Source organism: Echinops telfairi, unplaced genomic scaffold (genome assembly GCF_000313985.2).
Source record: "Echinops telfairi isolate 266 unplaced genomic scaffold, ASM31398v2 ScPeMD7_7424;HRSCAF=8462, whole genome shotgun sequence".
Lineage (NCBI taxonomy): Eukaryota > Metazoa > Chordata > Mammalia > Afrosoricida > Tenrecidae > Echinops > Echinops telfairi.
The window spans coordinates 62475991-62493897 of record NW_022111324.1 but is presented as its reverse complement, the minus strand read 5'-3'; the positions used below and the strand labels follow the sequence as shown (position 1 = coordinate 62493897).

The following is a 17907-nucleotide window of genomic DNA, read 5'->3' as shown; positions in this document are numbered from 1 at the left end:
TCATGTCAGCGATTTTAAGTGACTTAGCAGGACTATTTTGGGCTGCTAGCTGCAAGATCAGTAGTTCGGAACCACCAGCGGCTCCTCTGGAGAGAGATTGGACTTTCTGCTCCCATGAGGGGTCCAGGCACAGGAACCCAAAGGGGCCCCTTCTACCCTGACCTACGTGGCCACTATGAGTCAGCATTGACTTAGTGGCCGTGACTTTGGGTTGGATTTTGGAAGTCACTGGGTATTCTGTGTGGACGCTTTCAAAACATCTCCTTCATTATGAAAGTGACGGCTTCAAGAGATATCTTTCTTTGTTAATCACAAGTGTATAAGTCATCTATACATTGTTTTGGGGGACACGCTTGGGGAAGTAACTGATTTGCATACCCAATAGCACATTGAATCATTTTAAAAGGTTATCGCCACTTGAGGGCAAAACCCCCAAACTATCTCACGGCCATCGAGTGGATGTTGATTCATCATGACCCAATAGGACAAGGTGGAGATGTCCCTGTGAGTTTCTGAGACTGTAACACTTTACAGCAGTAAAATGTCCTATTTCTTTTCAGAGAGGCTAGTGGTTTCGAAAGGCTGACCTTTGGGATCCCAGTAGAAAGGGTCCCATTATGCCACCAGGGCTCCCCCCGGGGAAAGCATATATGTATACTCTTTCTCCAGGTGATGCACACAGTTCACACACCTGGCTGTTCAAGCAAAGCTCTGAGGCTCCACTCAGAGGCGTCTCAGAAAAAAATTCTCTGGGATCTACTTCTGAAAATTCAGCCCCTGAGACTCCTATGGATCACAGTTCTACTCTCACACTTGTGAGGAACTGATGACAATCGATCAGTTACTGGCTACAGATTTATGTTGTGGTGGTGTGAAGTTGAGCTGATTCCGACCAGCAGAAAGAAGCAACAACAAAAAATGCACTGCCACTGAGTGGATTTGACACACAACTATCCTATAGGACAGGGTAGGAGGGTTGCCAAGTCTATAAATCTTTACATAAGTGGATTGCTACATTTTTCTTCAGCAGAGCAGCTGATGCATTCCAAGAGATGACCTTTCAGTCAGTAGCCATGTGATTTTAATCGCTGCCCTTTAAGGGCTCCTATATGCCAGAATAGAAATGCCCCCTGAGGTTTCCTAAACTCTTATATGGATGGGATTAAGGGCTTTTTCTCCCTCAGAAAAACTGGTGGATCCAAACTGCTGACCTTCCAATTGTCAACTAGGCATTTAACTATTGGACCAGAAGGGCCCCTTATTATGTTTATTGAGATGATAAAAACCAAACGTGTCACTTGGAGGACAAAGGTGTGCTTGACCTAAGTTATGGTCTATCCAGTCACCTCATATGCATGTGAAAGGCAGACAATGAATTTGAAGATCAAAGAAGAGTTGATGCATTTGAATTGGTGAAGAACAATGAATACACCATAGACTTCCAGAAGAACAAACACATCTGTCTTGGAGGAAGTATGGTCAGAATGCCCCTTAGAAGGGCCGAGACTTTGTCTCTTGTACTTTGGATATATCATCAGGATAGACCCGTCCCTGGAGGAGGACAGCATGCTTGGTAAAGTAGAGGGTTATCAAGAAGGAGGAAGACCCTTAGTGAGATGGGTTGAAACGATGGCTGCTGCAACAGGCCCAAACATAGAACAATTGTCAATTGTAAGGATGGCGTTGGACAGGGCAGTGTTTCTTTCTTTTGTACATAGGGCTGACTGGAGGGCGCTTAACACCACCACCACTAACAAAAACAACAAAAAGTAGAATTTGGAAAAGTTTTAGCCAAGAAATGAGTAAACGAAGGATACCAGAGATGTCTGCCAAATATGATTTTGTCTACTGTGGCAGTTACATAATCTCCTGTCAACTTGCAAAGGGATGGAGTCTCACCTGTCAATCAAGTCATAGCTAATGAAGCCTCTTTGTGGGCCTGGCCTTCTCCTGAGGATTCTGGGAACTCCTGTCTTTCTCCCTGTGAGACATTCTTGTTGATAAGCCATATGAAACCACGCTGGTGAGCCAGAGCTTTGGAACTGGAGGAGCCACGTGGAGACCTACGCCAGCACTGGGATGCTTCTACTGCTGCTGGATCCACAAGATTTTCCCACTGGCCTGTGATATTCCTGCATTTGGCATCATTACATGTGTTCTGTGAGTCTGAAGAGGAATCTATAGACTGGTATCGGACATATGGACTAATATCGGCATTATGGAGTTGATCTGGACTGGGTTGGGATATTTTCTTAATATATAATTACTCTTTTATATAAAGCTCTCTCTTACACACATATGAGTCTCCCTAGATTTGTTTCTCTAGTCTACTCAGACTAACACATCTACTGTACAGGTCACAATCTAATGTATAGATTAAAACCTACAAATCCTATTTAGTGTAAACTGGTTTATGAATAGAGAGTCTTAGAATAGGTAGAGCCACATGAAATTGTGAATGGTAAGATAAAAAATAGTTAAATGTAAATTATTACACATAATACATATCAAAATAATATTACATGCAAGGATAGCCTAATATTTTGTAATTGTGAGGAGGCTTCAAAAAGCCTGAGGGGGGGGGATGGATATTAAAGATAATAGAATTTTTCCATAAACATCTTAAAGCCCCCTTTCACTTTGGTATTATGCATTGATTTTTCAAAGCATAATACCTTTTCAAAGCATAAAAACTTCCTATGGAAAGTTAAAACATAATCGGATTCAGCATCATTGGGCCCAATTTTGAATGAGTATTTAGTATCCAAAATATAGATACAGTGAGACTAGGAGTAGGAATTACTATTTTATAGGAACAGAAATATCTAGTCTCCATAGAATTTGAAGCCAGCTCACCTATCATTTCCTTTTAAAAAGCATCTTGTTTTATTTTACTTCCACTATTACCTTGATGCTTCTGGTTCAACAAAACCATTGTTGCTGTAAGTTGCATTCCACTCAGTCCTATGCACGACAGAACTAAATACTGCCCAGGCTTGCTTCATCCTCATATGGAACAAGGGTGAGCCACTGATTCAGTAGCGATTCTTGGAAGCAGCCACTAGGCCTGTGTTTCTAGTCAATCTCAGTTCAGAAGCTCTCTTGACATCTATTCAGCACAATAACATCCCACAAGCCTTCGATAGATGGCAACTGAGCATAAGGTGTGTTGAGCAGGATTTAGGGTCTCCTGCCGAGAAGCCAAAAATTCTACAAGAGTCCCTAGACCTGGGGGATCATCAAGGTCAAGTCATTTAACATTAAAAAAAAAGAAGGAAGAAAAGAATTCTCTGACTCAACCACCATTTTATCTCTAATAAAACCCTTAGCAAGTCTTAATGTAAATGCAAATAACATACCACCGCCTGGTAGAGATTCCAAGACTAATAGAAAAGTCACCACATAGGAGCATGTCACACAAGAGTTTAATCTTCCAGATTATGATTATCTTACCTCTTTTCCCTGAAATATGCCAAGAATGTGTAAGGTGCCTTTCTGAATTAGACAAGAGAGTTGAGACAATAGTAAGAAAGGAGCAGTCCTTTGATGAGAATGGCTTTGAAGGAACCGAGTTCATTTCTGGCTCGTGCTAAATTCCACAAGTGAGCAGGACGCTTTTGGTCCTGGTAGTTACTCAGATTCCCCAGTGGACGCAGCACCCATATCTATGGCCGCACGATCTACAGCCGCCGGGCCAGAGGCAAGTCCACTCCGGAGAGGCTCATACATTCAGTCACATCATCTACTCGTGCTCACGTCAGTTCTTCCTCAGGTCACTCCCTTGAGGCAGAGTTACCCACTTGGTTCACCAACCACAAGGGACAGAGGAAGATGAATTTTAGTTTCTGTCTAGGAGAGAGAATGGAAAATAATCCACGAATTGCAATTATGTACACCAGCTTGTCTGGAGGAAGAACAGGGGTTCTTCCTTGTTCTGAACCGAGCAAGTACACATAAGTACATACACAACATTAATCAGAACCCATACTTTTGATTGAAAGCAAGTTTGGAGTCAGTGGAGATAAATTTCCTTCTTACAATTAGGGTTCTATCTACTCATCACTATAAAAAAATCATCATTTTTTAAATTTCAGAAGATGACAAAATAATATTCCCTCTATTCTAGTTCTAAACTGACCATTAAAAAGCCCATCTAGAAAAAGGATATAAAGACAAATTCATTTGTTTGATCCATCTTAGAATACACATTAATTTGATTATGTTTTAAGTGGGGTGTTATGTTTAAAATGTGATCAATTTTAGCTCTGAATACAGGCAAGAATAATAATTTGCTTTGATGAAGACAGTCTAAAAACAATTACAAAGTAAAGTTCATGGTGGCCATTTTTCTTAACACAAATTCTCAGAAGGATAACAGGCTCAGAATAGTCCATAGAGATAAGGCCTGTTACATCTTGATGCAGTAAATCCCCATAATGTGCTCTCTCGCTAAAGAAAATGAAATTACTTGTAAAGTGCTATGAGGCAAAAACTATTAACTTAAGCTATTTTCCTATTATGTTCAAATGAATAGAAAAAAATTACTCTGAATTTCCATTACCAGATGACATTCTGTAAAATAATTGAAGCAAAAAGAAGTAACAATTTATAAATAGTAAGGGTTAACCTAAAACTCATGGGGGAAGGGTAAGGGGAGAAGCCGACAAGGAATTTTCCTGTGTGACTTCCCGTCTTTCTTTTTACCTGTCTTTCTTGTTGCCTTTCTTTCTTGTTCTCTTTCTTGGGAGGGTGGGCGGAAAAGGGGAACCGATTACAAGGATCTACATATAACCTCCTCCCTGGGGGATGGACAACAGAAAAGTGGGTGAAGAGAGATGCTGGAGAGTGTAAGATATGACAAAATAATAATAATTTATAAATTATCAAGGGTTCATGAGGGAGCAGGGAGCAGGGAGGGAGGGGAAAAATGAGGAGCTGATACCAGGTGCTCAAGTAGAAAACAAATATTTTGAGAATGATGATGGCAACAAATGTACAAATGTGCTTGACACAATGGATAGATGTATAGATTGTGATAAGAGTGGTAAGAGCTCCCAATAAAATAATCTTTTCAAAAAATGCTAGCTATAAGCCCAAAAGGATATGTGATGAATAAAAACAAACAGTGTCCAAGGTTTCATGCCTAATTATCATGTAAACATCTCATACTTTCTGTTTGGAGACCTGAAGGTCATTCATGAGCAGGCACATGAGATTGATTTTAATATTAAATGAATATTAATATGGACATCTAAATTTATTTGATCTAAGGGTTACTGACCCCCTACTCGGGTAAAGAAGTGAGCCAATGCTTTGTGATTAACTAGTCCTATTACACAAAGCCCTTGTAATAGAGTAAGGATTCACATTTTAATTTTTTATACCAAATCTATAAAGAGATAAAATGTTCCAGTGCTCTATCTGGACCTTCTTGATCCACATGAAAATAAACATGCATCTTATATTCTGAAAGTATGTGTCCAGACGCATATGAGAAGGAGCCCAGGGGTACAGTGGCCCAGCTTCCTGTTGCTCACTAAATGAGAGCCCCGGAGGTAGCTCTTTGTCCTGTATGATCTCTATGGGATGGAATGAACGTGACAGTGAGAGCTTTGGCTCTAGTTTGGTATGTCTCATACAAAGTTTTACAAAACAACACTTTTCTTAAATATATGACATATATTTCAATTCACTTTATTTTATTTAAGAAATAAATACTTGTATTTTTAAATATCCATGTGAAAGTTGGTTAATACTTGAGCATTGACTTTTATCTATTTTATTTTATTTTTTTAATCGTTTTATTAGGGGCTCATACAACTCTTAACACAATCCATACATACATCAATTGTGTAAGGCACATTTGTACATTCATTGCCCTCATCATTCTCAAAACATTTGGTCTCCACTTAAGCCCCTAGCATGAGGTCCTCATTTTCCCCCTCCCTCCCCGCTGCCTCCTCCCTCATGAGTCCTTCATAATTTATAAATTATTATTTTGTCATATCTTACCCAGCCCGACGTCTCCCTTCACCCACTTTTCTGTTGTCCGTCCCCCAGGGAGGAGGTCACATGTAGATCCTTGTAAATCAGTTCCCCCTTTCCAACCCACTCTCCCTCTACGCTCCCAATATCGCCACTCACACCACTGGTCCTGAAGGGATCATCTGCCCTGGATTCCTTGTTTCCAGTTCCTATCTGTACCAGTGTACATCCTCTGGTCTAACCATATTTGTAAGGTAAAATTTGGATCATGATAGTGGGGGGAGGGAGGAAGCATTTAGGAACTAGAGGAAAGTTGTATTTTTCATAGTTGTTACATCGCACCCTGACTGGCTTGTCTCCTCTGAGACCCTTCTGTAAGGTGATGTCCAGTGGCCTACAAATGGGCTTTGGGTCTCCACTCCACACTCCCTCTCATTCACTATGATATGATCTTTTGTTCTTTGATGCCTGATACCTGATCCCTTCAACACCTCGTGATCACACAGGCTGGTGTGCTTCTTCCTTGTGGGCTTTGTTGCTTCTGAGTCAGAGGGCCGCTTGTTTACCTTCGATTTTTATCTATTTTATGTTTCCTAAAGGAAAATGTAGGTAGGAAACATAACATTTTGTATGATTCCTAACTACATTTTCCTTTCTTCTCTCAGTCTACATAAACCAACCTCACCATCATAAAGGTGATTTTGTCTGTCCCTTTGAGTTGTCAAGACTTTAAATCTTTACCGAAGTAGACAGCCTCATCTTCCTCTCAAAGTGCAGCTAAAAGGTTCAAACCTTTGACATAGTGGTTACCAGCTCAGTGTCTACTATACCGCAGAACTCGTTAACGTATATAGCGGGTTAAATAATAGTGCCACACACCCACCAAGATCCCTCCATGTTCTGGGCCCTGGAACCTGTGGATATACTCTCTATAGGTGGTGGTGCGGGGGTGTGGGGGTGTGGGGGAGAGGAGTCTTTGTGATGGAGGTAAGACTCTAGCTGGGATCATCCTAGATGATTCAAGGGAGTCCTACGAAGGGCAAGTGTTCTTAGGAAAAATACCGAGAAAGGAGACACAGGGATAAGAAGAGAAATGATATAAAGATGGAAACAAATACTGGAGTTACAAGCCTAAGAATACCTGGAGCTACCAGAAATTGGAAGAGGAGGAGGGATTCTCCCCTAGACCCCTAGAGGGAGTGCAGCCCTGCCGACAGCCTGGCTTCAGACTTCTGGCTTCTAGAGCTGGGAGAACATACATTCCTATCATTTTAAACCATCATGTTTGTGGAAATGTGTTATGAAAGCCTTAGGAAGCTAATGTCAAAATTCTTAAAATTAGAATAACCCAAATTCATAGACATATACAAAATCAAGGTGCATCAATTGAAGTCCTGTTCAAAACAATGTTTGATAAAATTTAAATTAGAATGTCAAACATGCTGCCTTGTCAATTTGTTTATAGTTTAAAAAACTATTTGCTTTGCTGTGCAACTAAGACTAATATATATAAATTAAATACTTGAATTCCTGGGTGAGAAATATACATGAGGGGTAGTGCTGGATTACTTCCATTCTTCCTAGTTACTATTTACTATAGGAACTGGTTAATAATAATGTACATGTGTGTATACACACACACACACACACACACACACATACTACAAACAACTATATAATTACAAACAACATTTGTTTGTATATTTTTAATTTTACCATTTCCTATCTTATTTTGTGTGAGTATATGCCAATTATATCAATAAAGATTTTGATACCAGTGTACCTTGGCCAATAAACACAAGAAAATGAAATGAAGAGAGTATTTTTTTAAAGGCAAGACAATGGGACAATATGGTTGCAGGTTTTACAGAGGTGATCTTCTATGAGATAATTAGTAATGTATACTAAAATTGAGGATAAAACTTTAAATTTATAACAAAACATTATTCTATCATATTGAACTTAATCATTCTCATTCCAAATCTGCAACTATGAAATACAATTTTAATTTTAAAACTGTGAAATCAACAAATAAAAAAAATTTTTCAAGCTAAAAGGATCAAAATATGCATTGTGGTGCAAATTAGACCAAAAGATAAGTATGTTAAGGAACAACTAAAAGCTGTACACCGGGATATTAGCCATTATGCATAAATGGAGCAGATATTTGTGTTTATGCATGTATGCACATCCATACATATATGTACAGGAAGATAAATAGATAGAAAATATTTAATATAGCAAATAAAAAAATCAATGTTAGGCCAGGTAAAACATGCCTTATACAGTGTTACTGATACCTTGATATAAATACTTTATTATATTTTGCTTTATGGGATAAAATTTATGTTCTTGCTGACAAACAAAAGAAGAAAATGAGAATGAATACCTGAAGAATATACTTTAATTTAATTGTTTTAATTATAAATAACCTTCAGAATTATCAAAGGACCTGGCACATAAACAGTGTATAGCAAGTATTTGTTACCTGAATGAATTTTTAACTTCTGTGAAATATATTTTCACAGCTTCATACAGAAAATTCACAACCAAAGGTGAATATGAATGATTAATATTAGCCTTTACTGAATTAACTGAATGAAGTGTTTGTAAACATTTCTTAATTCTCACCTCTTCCTTTGTTTTCTTGGATATAACTCGAAGCCAGTCACCAATCATGCTCAGTACAGCAGCGAAGTAGGCAAGTCCTACAAGGATCCAAAACCACACAACGGGCTTATAGAAGTCCAGATATTCAATATCGGATCCACCTGTGAGGAAATAGAAAGTGGAATAACTTCATTTATAATAAATATACAAGCTTTACTAAAAGATCAATTAAATATTGACTTGCAGAGCTAATATTTTTGCCAAGTGACCCATGTTATTTCGTCACACAGATATCTACCTTTCCACTCATTTCCTTCCTATTTTTCAAAAAACAGTTAAATAAGTGCTTCTTAATGAGATTTTCATGATTTCTCTAGGTCACAGTGATTTTTTCCCCCTTACTTTGTTTCATTTCCATTTATTATACTCTGTTCCAAATAGTCTAGTACACAAATAGTTTCTCTTTTTGCCTCTATTGTAACAAGTAGAGGGGAGTGATTATACGTGGTAAGTATGAATCAGACTTAATATACTTACCTGATTCTCAAAAACATATGGTGACCAACTGATTCCATGCCAAGCTGAATGGAATGTTGGTGTCTCTAGAGCTGGGCTACTTTAAAGGCACCAAGATAAAGAATTGATAACAAGCGACAAGTGTGCTCTGTGTTCCTGGGTCTCACTTCAGAAGCTTCATTTGCTGATGGGGCACAACTCAACATGAGAAGAAACAGCTACAAAAATCTAATAACCAGAACTTGATTAAATGACGTATTGATCCAGGAATTGGAAGTTGTCAAAAATGAAGTGGAGACCTATAGATCAATATCCTAGGCATTAGTGAGTTGAAATGGATGGGTATTGACTATTTTGGATCAGAAAATCATGTGGTTTACTATGCCAGGAATGACACAATGGTATTGCATTCATTGTCAAAAAGGACATTTCAATGTCTATCTTGAAGTACAATGCTGTCCAGGGTAGGGTTATATCTATGGGCCTTCAAGGAAATCCAAACAATATAATTATCTACCAGTCATGGAAACTAGTGATAAAGAAATTTAAGAACTCTATGAATGACTTCAGTTGGAAATTGACCACACATGCACTCAAGATGCATTGATAATTCTTGGCCACTGGAATGCAGAAGTTGGAAACAAGCAAGAACGAGCACAAGCTGGGTTACGGTATTGGTGACATGAACTAAGTTGGAGATCACATGATAGAATTCAGTAAAACCAATGACTAGTTTATATCAAATACCTTCTTTCAACGATACAAACAGCAACTATACACCTGGGCTTCTCCATATGGAATATACAAGAATCGAATTGATTACGTCTATGAGAAGAAATGCTAGAGAAGCTCAATATCAGCATGTGAAACCAGACCAGAGGCTGACTGTGGAACTGACTATCAACTGCTCATATATAAGTTCAGGTTGAAGCTAAAGAAAATGAAAATAAGTCCACTAGAACAAAAATAATATCTCCAGTTTATCCCAACTGCATCTGAGAACATCTCAAGAACAGGTTTGATGCCGTGAACACTAATAACCTAAGACTTGAACTGCAAGAGAACATCACGAACAACATTCACAAAGAAAGCAAATGGTCATGAAACGACAAGAAGGTAAGAAAAGATTAAAGTGGATGTGAGAAGAGACTGAAATTTCTCTTAATCCTAAAGTAGCTAAAGCAAATGGAAGATGTGAGGAAGTCAAAGATCTAAATAGAAAATCGCAAGGGGCAGATTGCGAAGGCAAAGTCAAATATTAGAAGAAAGTGTGCAAAGACTTAGAGTTAGAAAACCAAAGAGGAAAAACACATCCAGCAGATCTTAAACTGAAAGAACTCAAGGAAAAAACCAGGCTTCAAGTTGCAATATTGAAAGATTGTGTGGGCAAAATATTGAATGATTCAGGAATCATCAGCTGAAGGACAAAATACACTACTGTATCAGTCTAGGTACTTAGGAGAAACAAATCTACGGCGACTCACGTATAAGAGAGAGTTTTATGTAAAGAAAAGGTGCATCACGAAAACATCCCAACCCAATGCTGCCCAAGCCCACAAGTCCAACATTAACCCATTAACCCAACACCAGTCCACAAAGTCCTCCACCTCACAAAACAGAGGCAATGATGCCGACTGCAGGAGGAAAGCTGAGTCCGTGAACGTGTAAGCATCTCAGCACTGGCAGGGGTCTCCACACGGCTGCTCCAGCACCCAGGGCTGCATCGGGATAGATCCATGCGGCTTCTCCTCGGGGATGTCTTGGTGGAAGTCAATCTTGCAAGCTGAAGCAGGGAACTGCTAAGGCAGCTGCACCCAATACAACCATCACAAAACAAGAGACCCGAGAACTAGAAAGGCGAGGCTTCACCACCCATTTATCCCTCCGCCTTTCAACCAGCATCACATGTGATTATCGGCCAGGCTGGCACAATTAACTAACTCAACTACCAAAAAGAAATCATAGAGATCCCACAATTTCAATAAGTGTTCAAGATGCATTGAAAGGATTAGCCAAAAACCAGGCTCCAGAAACTGATGGGATGCCAATTGAAATGTTTCAACAACTGAGTGAAGCACTGGAAACACTTGTGTCTGCCAGGGAATTTGAAAGACAGCTACTTAGCCAACTGATTGGAAAAGATCCCTATCTGTACCCACTTCAAAGAAAGATGAACCAGCAAAATGTTCAAAGTATAGAACAATATGATTAGTATCATGTGCAAGTAAGATTTTGCTGAAGATTATCCAACAGTGGGTGCAGCAATACATTGACCGGGAACTGGCAGAAGTTCAGGATGGATTCAGAAGTGAATGTGGAACAGAGGATATCATTGCTCATCAGATAGATAATGGTTGAAAGCACAGAATAACAGGAAGAGGTTTGTTTGCATTTGATTAAATATGCAAACACATTCAAAACTTTGAATAACAAATGAGAAGAATGAGAATTCCTGAACACTGCAATGCGTTCCCCCAGAACTTGTACATGGATCAAAAGGTGACTGTGTGACTAAAGGAATACTGCATGGTCTAAAATCAGGAAAGGTGTGTCAGGTTGTATCCCTTCACCATTCTAATTCAATTTCTATGCAGAGCAAAGAATCAGAGAAGCTGGCTTATATGAAAAAGATTGTGGCATCAGGATTGGAGGAAGACATATTAATACTCTTCGATGTGCAGATGATACAACCTTGCTTGCTGAAAGTGAGTAGGACTAAAAACAGTTGCTGATGAAGGTCAAGAATTGAAACCTTCAGGATGGATTACAACTTAGGCAAAGAAGACCAAAAATTCTAACAGCTGGACCAATAGGTAACACCGTGACACATGGAGAAAAGGTTGAAATTGTCAAGGGTTTCATCTTGCTTGGATCCACAATCGATGTTCATGAAAGCAGCAGTCAGGACATCAAACGCAGGGATGCATTGGGTAATTCTCGTTACAGTGTTGAGAAGCAAGGATGTCAATTTGAGGAGTAAGGTGCACCTGACCCAAGTCATGGTATTTTCAAGCGCTTTTTATGCATGTGACAGTTGGTCATGGAATAAAGTAGACCAAAAAGAATCAATATGTTTGAAGCACAGTGTTGGAGAAGAATATTGAAAGTACCACAGATTGTCAAAAGAACAAACAAATCTGCCTTGGAAGAAGTATGACCAGTGGGTTCCCTAAAGGCAAGGATGGAGAGATACCGTCTTACATACTTTGGACATGCTATCAGGAGAGACTAGTCCCTGGGGAAGGGCATCATGATTGGGAAGATGAGGGGCAATGAAATAACAAAGAAGTTCTTCAATGATATGGACTGACGTAGTGGCTGCAACAGTGACACAAACAGGAACACCTGTGAGGATAGTGTGGGACCACGCAATGTCCTGCTGTTGTGCATAGGGTCACTCTGGGTCAGAACTGACTCAATGTCATCAAACAACAAGATGGATAATTTTGTAATGAATTAACTAACAAATTTATGGGGTCAAATTAGGACAGGACTTGAAAGAAGAGACATACAGCAGCTGAAGGTCAATGAGTGAAGCCTTAATAGTTGGGGCAGCAAGTGAGAGAAAGACCTCTTTCTTTGATAACCAGAGATCCTCATTTGAGAGATGATGCCAATAACTGAATAGAAATTCAAGAAGGTAATTGAAAAGGGTGGGCAGTTTTTAAGAAAATATAGGTCAAATTGAGACAGGATCGATTTAAAGTGCCAGGGATAAAAAGAGGTGAACATACCCGGCTGGATTCTTAAATATCGATCTCAAACTGAAAAAGCAGAGCAGATTGTCAGTACTTAAACAGAGCTTCTGGAATTAGCTCACTGTGGTGGGAGGGGCCAGCCCCCCCACCACTAATCACAGGTTTGATAGGCGCAATTGTACGGTTGAGATATATAAATATTATATTAAAGTCATAGCAAGCTTAAGAGATAAAAGAGATTGAATTAATGGAGTCAGACACATTGCATGGTAGCAATGCTCACCTCAGCCTCACTTGGAGGTCCACGTAAAGAGAGAGGGGTGGGAAGGAGGACCAGGGGAAAGGGAACAGGGGAGAGAGGATGGGAGAGGAGAGGAAGGGGAAGCTGACCAGAGGCCAAGAGTGGGGAAGCCTGAGAGAGCTTTTTATTGCTAACTCAGGCCTATATATCTTTGGGGAGAGTGCAAGCCCATTAATTACAGGTAAAGCCATACATCACAGGAAGGGGTTGTACTATAGGTAATACAGCAATGAGGGGGGACAATCTAGGGATATACACGCAATAGGGAGAGGAGGGATTTTAGGTATACATGTGACAAGGTGGGCCCATCCTAGATTCAGGATGGCGGCCTAACTTTGGATGTCACTGAGCAGGTTTGACCTGTTCTCTGGATCACTATAGAAACCATTATCAATAGGGTGTAAACCCCACCAACAGAAGCCAAGCTGATGGCCTCAAGCCTTTAGGGAGACATAGCCCATTGTCCTTAACAGCAGGTGCGGGCCCTACCTGTGGTCTGGCAACTGACTGCCTTCAGGGAGGTAACTTGACAATCATTTATCATTAGCTGCTAGCAGTGCCCTAAGTCTAATATATATTTAGGGGAGACGACTTGGGAGAAATCTTTCTGTTTCCCACAGTTCACAAAAATTCAATCCATGTAACAGATTATCAATTAATAAATAGCAAGTTAAACTCAGTTACTGGGAATGACATTTTCAGATATTAAAGGGTCAGAGTGAACAGAATACATTTTTCTATGTAATAAAGATAGACAAATAACATAAATAGGCACAAATCCAGCTATCTTTTGGGGAAAAAATAACTCAAGGAATACAGTTTACAACGTGAATAGTATTATTTTTTCAAAATCACAGTAAAAATGTTTTACCACAGACAGTATTTTAAAGAACCCTTTCTGAGAAGGATCATTGGAGCTCTGAGTTTCTTGTGATGGGTGAGATTTGGCCCCTGGGGATGCAGCTCTACAAATTCAGAGACCTGACTGAAGAATGGTGTGTGGATGCCTGTTATATGATAGGCTCACTGGCAAATTCCATTTTTCAAATGTTTCCATTTCAGTGAAAACCAAAATGACATTTTGTCCGAGTACTTTCCCTTTCAAAACCAGAAAATCGTCATCCAAATCATTGAGACTCACTTAACGGCTAAATCCATGCTCCGGATGACTCTAAGTCCTGGCTTATAAACAGGATGTCACAGTTTGAAAAGTAAATTAGCTTAATCACTAAAAGGTCTATATGTGGGCTAAACGTTCAACCCACAAGTATTAGTGGATTCTAAGCCCAAGTAAAAATATGTTTTCCATTCTCAATTTCCACACGTAAGATAAAATACCAGCAGTCAAACGATGTAGGACAATTTAAGGTAAATAAGGAGATTGTCAAGTGAATCTGATTCTATTCTGACATTGAAGAAATATGAGTTGATTCAAGAGCTATTTCCAAATTAAAATACCTGCATATTAGAAAAACTTTCTTAAAAGAGTTGTTAGTTTTAGTTTTAGATTAGGAAGTACATTTTGTATTTATTGTTACACACATTCATTTTAATCTAAGTGCATTAAGGAAATGTGTGCACATGGTTCCCGCATATTAAGATTCCAGAGTAATTTCTCGGTCCTACATTGATTTTGCATGTACTCCTTACCTTTGTCTCCATACCACAACTTCACCTCTCTCTCTCTCTTTTTCCCTTTCTATAGACACTAGAGATACTGCCTCCCACTCTCGCTCCAGGGTTTCTTATTGACCTGACAGGAATTGTCACCCACTGAGTTTACCCTTTGTTGCCACTGAAAATAGGCCCACAAATCCTTTCCATTTTAAGAACTTTCCAAATAATCATTATAGGAGACCAGGAAGATGATAATAAAAATAGCAAAGAGAGGTGGAGAGACCAAGGTTTCAGGAATCTTATAAATATTTCCAAGTAGTTAAAGTAAGTGTAATTGTCCTCACGCTTTCTTTTACGCAAAGTGATCACCTCTTTTAGAGATGTCGTCTCTCTTGGGACCTCAAAGAAAATCAGCTGGCCTAATCTAATCTACGTCTGTAGAAACGGCTACAGACGTTCAGAAACGAGTCCCTCCAGCATTGTTTCCAGCATTTCATTCGGTCCTCCAATGGGTTTTCTGAATGTTTTTGTAGACATGATCCCTTTATGTGGCATCAAATGAACGATCTTTCTTATCTGATCCCGGAAAGGCCTTCCTGGAGGTGGGGTGGGGAATGTGGCCATGGCAGGCAGCTTATTCACATCTTGGAAGATTCCTTTCCTCTGGCCCTGGTGGTCTTATATCACCTGGTCTCATTTTGTTGCTCCTGGGAAGTACCAAGAGTTGGAGGTTGGAGTTCACCTAGCGGCAGGTTGACTGACTAAGGCTTGGTGTTTTAACATTAAAAAAAAGAAAAATCAGCCACAGAAACCCTGTGAAGAGCAGTTTTAAGTGACACACATGGAGTAACCATGAGTCAAAATCAACTTCATGGGAACTGGAGAGAGCATGGGTAGACACAAGGCAGGGGATGAGAACTGAAAAAGACAAGAGGCTCAGATCATCAAGCTTCTTGCCTAGAAAATCACAGAGGTCTGAAGACCTGAGCACTCACTATCTCGCCGATGGTGACTCATCCTATACAGAGGTTCTATGACTGTAAATCTTTGTGAGAGCAGACAGCTTCATCTTCCTCCTGAAGAGTAGGTGGTAGGTTTAAACCCCTGACCTTCGGGTTAGCAGCTCAACAACATCAGGCTCTGTAGATGCAAGACAAGCACTCACTCCAATTGTAGCCTCGCCACCTAGCTTTTTTCCTCACTAGCAGCGGGCCCTCTTACTGCTCTATGATCTTCAGTAGATGATGCTCCTGAATGCCCTGACTGTGGTTCAAAGTTTACTCCACAGCTATTCTAGACTGTTGGTTAACTCCATGCATCGTCTCTGGTGTTATATAATCACTTGAGCTTCATAGACCATAGGCAGGGACATGCAAGTTTGTTCTTAAAAGTGTGTTCTTTACAATGGTCTAGAACCATTTTCCTTTAGATCACAACTATTGATTTCTACTCCTCTTGACTTGGCTCTTTGGGCTTTACTAATTTAAGACATCCTGTCCGGATGTAAAAGGAACAATCCTTAGCTGGTGCTCTACTTTATGTTTCTTTTGCTGCCGTCATTTAGCTGAAGGGGGTGCTTTCTCAGCGCAAGAACTGAGAGGTTCCTCCAATGATGCTGTGAATCTTATTTTCCCTTTTACAAATGGAAGTAATCATTTCAGCATTAAGCGAGTGTTCACCCAATTCCTCACGTAGGTTGTTGTGGTTAGGTGACGACGAGTTGGTGCCACCCCGCAGCAGCATGATGCACAGCAGAACCAAACCATGTCCAGGCCTGCACCATCCTCATCACCGTTCTTAGGCTCGGGCTCACTATTGCAGCCCCGGTGTCATCAGTTCCCTGTGGGTCTTCTTCTCGTTTGCTGCTCCTCGACTTTCCCCAATGTGCAGGCAGGTTAAAACGAAACAAAGCAAAACTGCTAGGACTCCAGTTCATACATGTGTTCATCCCACATGACGTGTTTAAACACGCTTCTGTGATCAATGGATGTCTGCAGAGGAGGTCTCTCAGCACTACACATGTCCTAGTTGTCTTAAAAGTGCCTTCAACACCCCCCTCCAAAAAATAATAAATAATACAAAGTTCCAAGCAAAGCTTCCAAGGGGATCTGCTGGTCCAGTTAAATTCAAGGCACAGAGGGCAGCTCAGGAGGTCGTGCAGGCTGTTTGAGGGGACGCCAAGGGGCTAATTGTGGCAGATTTTGTTGAAGGACACAGGCGGACCACCTGGGCTTATATGGAAGTTTCAAGATAAGTAGAAACTGCAATAGCGAGGAAAAGACCAGAAAAGTTGCAATGATTTTTTTTCCCCCCCGACCATCACATCAATGCACCTGCCCATTGTCTGAGAGTTGAAAAGGCTTTCCTAGAAGAATGTCAATGGGAAAACTTACTCCACCCTTCCTACAAACCTGATCTTGCATCTTCAGACTCCTTTGGTTCACTAAACTTACAGAAAATTGAAAAAGAATAGGACTTGAGTCCCTCAGGGGAGCCGGGTGAACGTGGTATGAAGCAAACAATGCAGAAATCCTCAGAGAAGCATGACATCAATGGAAACACCACCTTCAAAAGTACATTGATCTAGATGGAGGATTTGTGGAAAAGAATACCCTCATATTTTTATATCTTTGTTTAAAAAAATCTTCCATGATTTTACAGCAATTTGTTTGAACTTCCCTAGTATATGCAATTGAGTCAAAAATATAACAAAAAATTATCATGGAAACTTCTTAGCCTTTGAACCCATATTTTGCTATTCAAGAAATAGTAACTTTCAGGTACTATAATTAGGAAAACTGTCATTGAACAAACAGTCTCATTGTCAAAGAAAGATTAAAATCCATAGTACAGAAGATCCACACAATTATTACCCCTAACAATTACTTTAAAATCTCAAAATAGAGCAATGTAGAGCTTTTTCCAGTAGTTATACAGTAAGACTCTGGTTAAGAACAAATATCTGCCTTAAAGACAAATCCTCCTTGCCACTTAGTATTATGTAAACTTACCCTCACTCGGAAAAGACGCTACCAACTCCTAATGGCAACAAATTCTTCATCATTACCTTCCTTTGCTTCATATGCAGCATTTAAAATACTGAAAAGGCTTAGCCTCTCCTTACCCTAACCCAGCGGTTCTCAACCTGTGGGTCGTGACCCCTTTAGGGGGTCAAACGAC

General features: G+C 39.9%; 1 protein-coding gene across 2 annotated transcripts in view; it reads right to left on the bottom strand.

Moving 5' to 3' along the window:
- The window catches only part of KCNK2 (potassium two pore domain channel subfamily K member 2), a 247703-nt gene that overhangs the window by 24662 nt on the left and 205134 nt on the right, over nt 1–17907 (bottom strand). For both annotated transcript variants that reach the window (XM_004699895.4, XM_045298085.1), the window contains exon 6: nt 8617–8756. In XM_004699895.4, coding sequence (XP_004699952.1) covers nt 8617–8756 — 140 coding nt within the window. The remainder of the gene's footprint in view (nt 1–8616; nt 8757–17907) is intronic.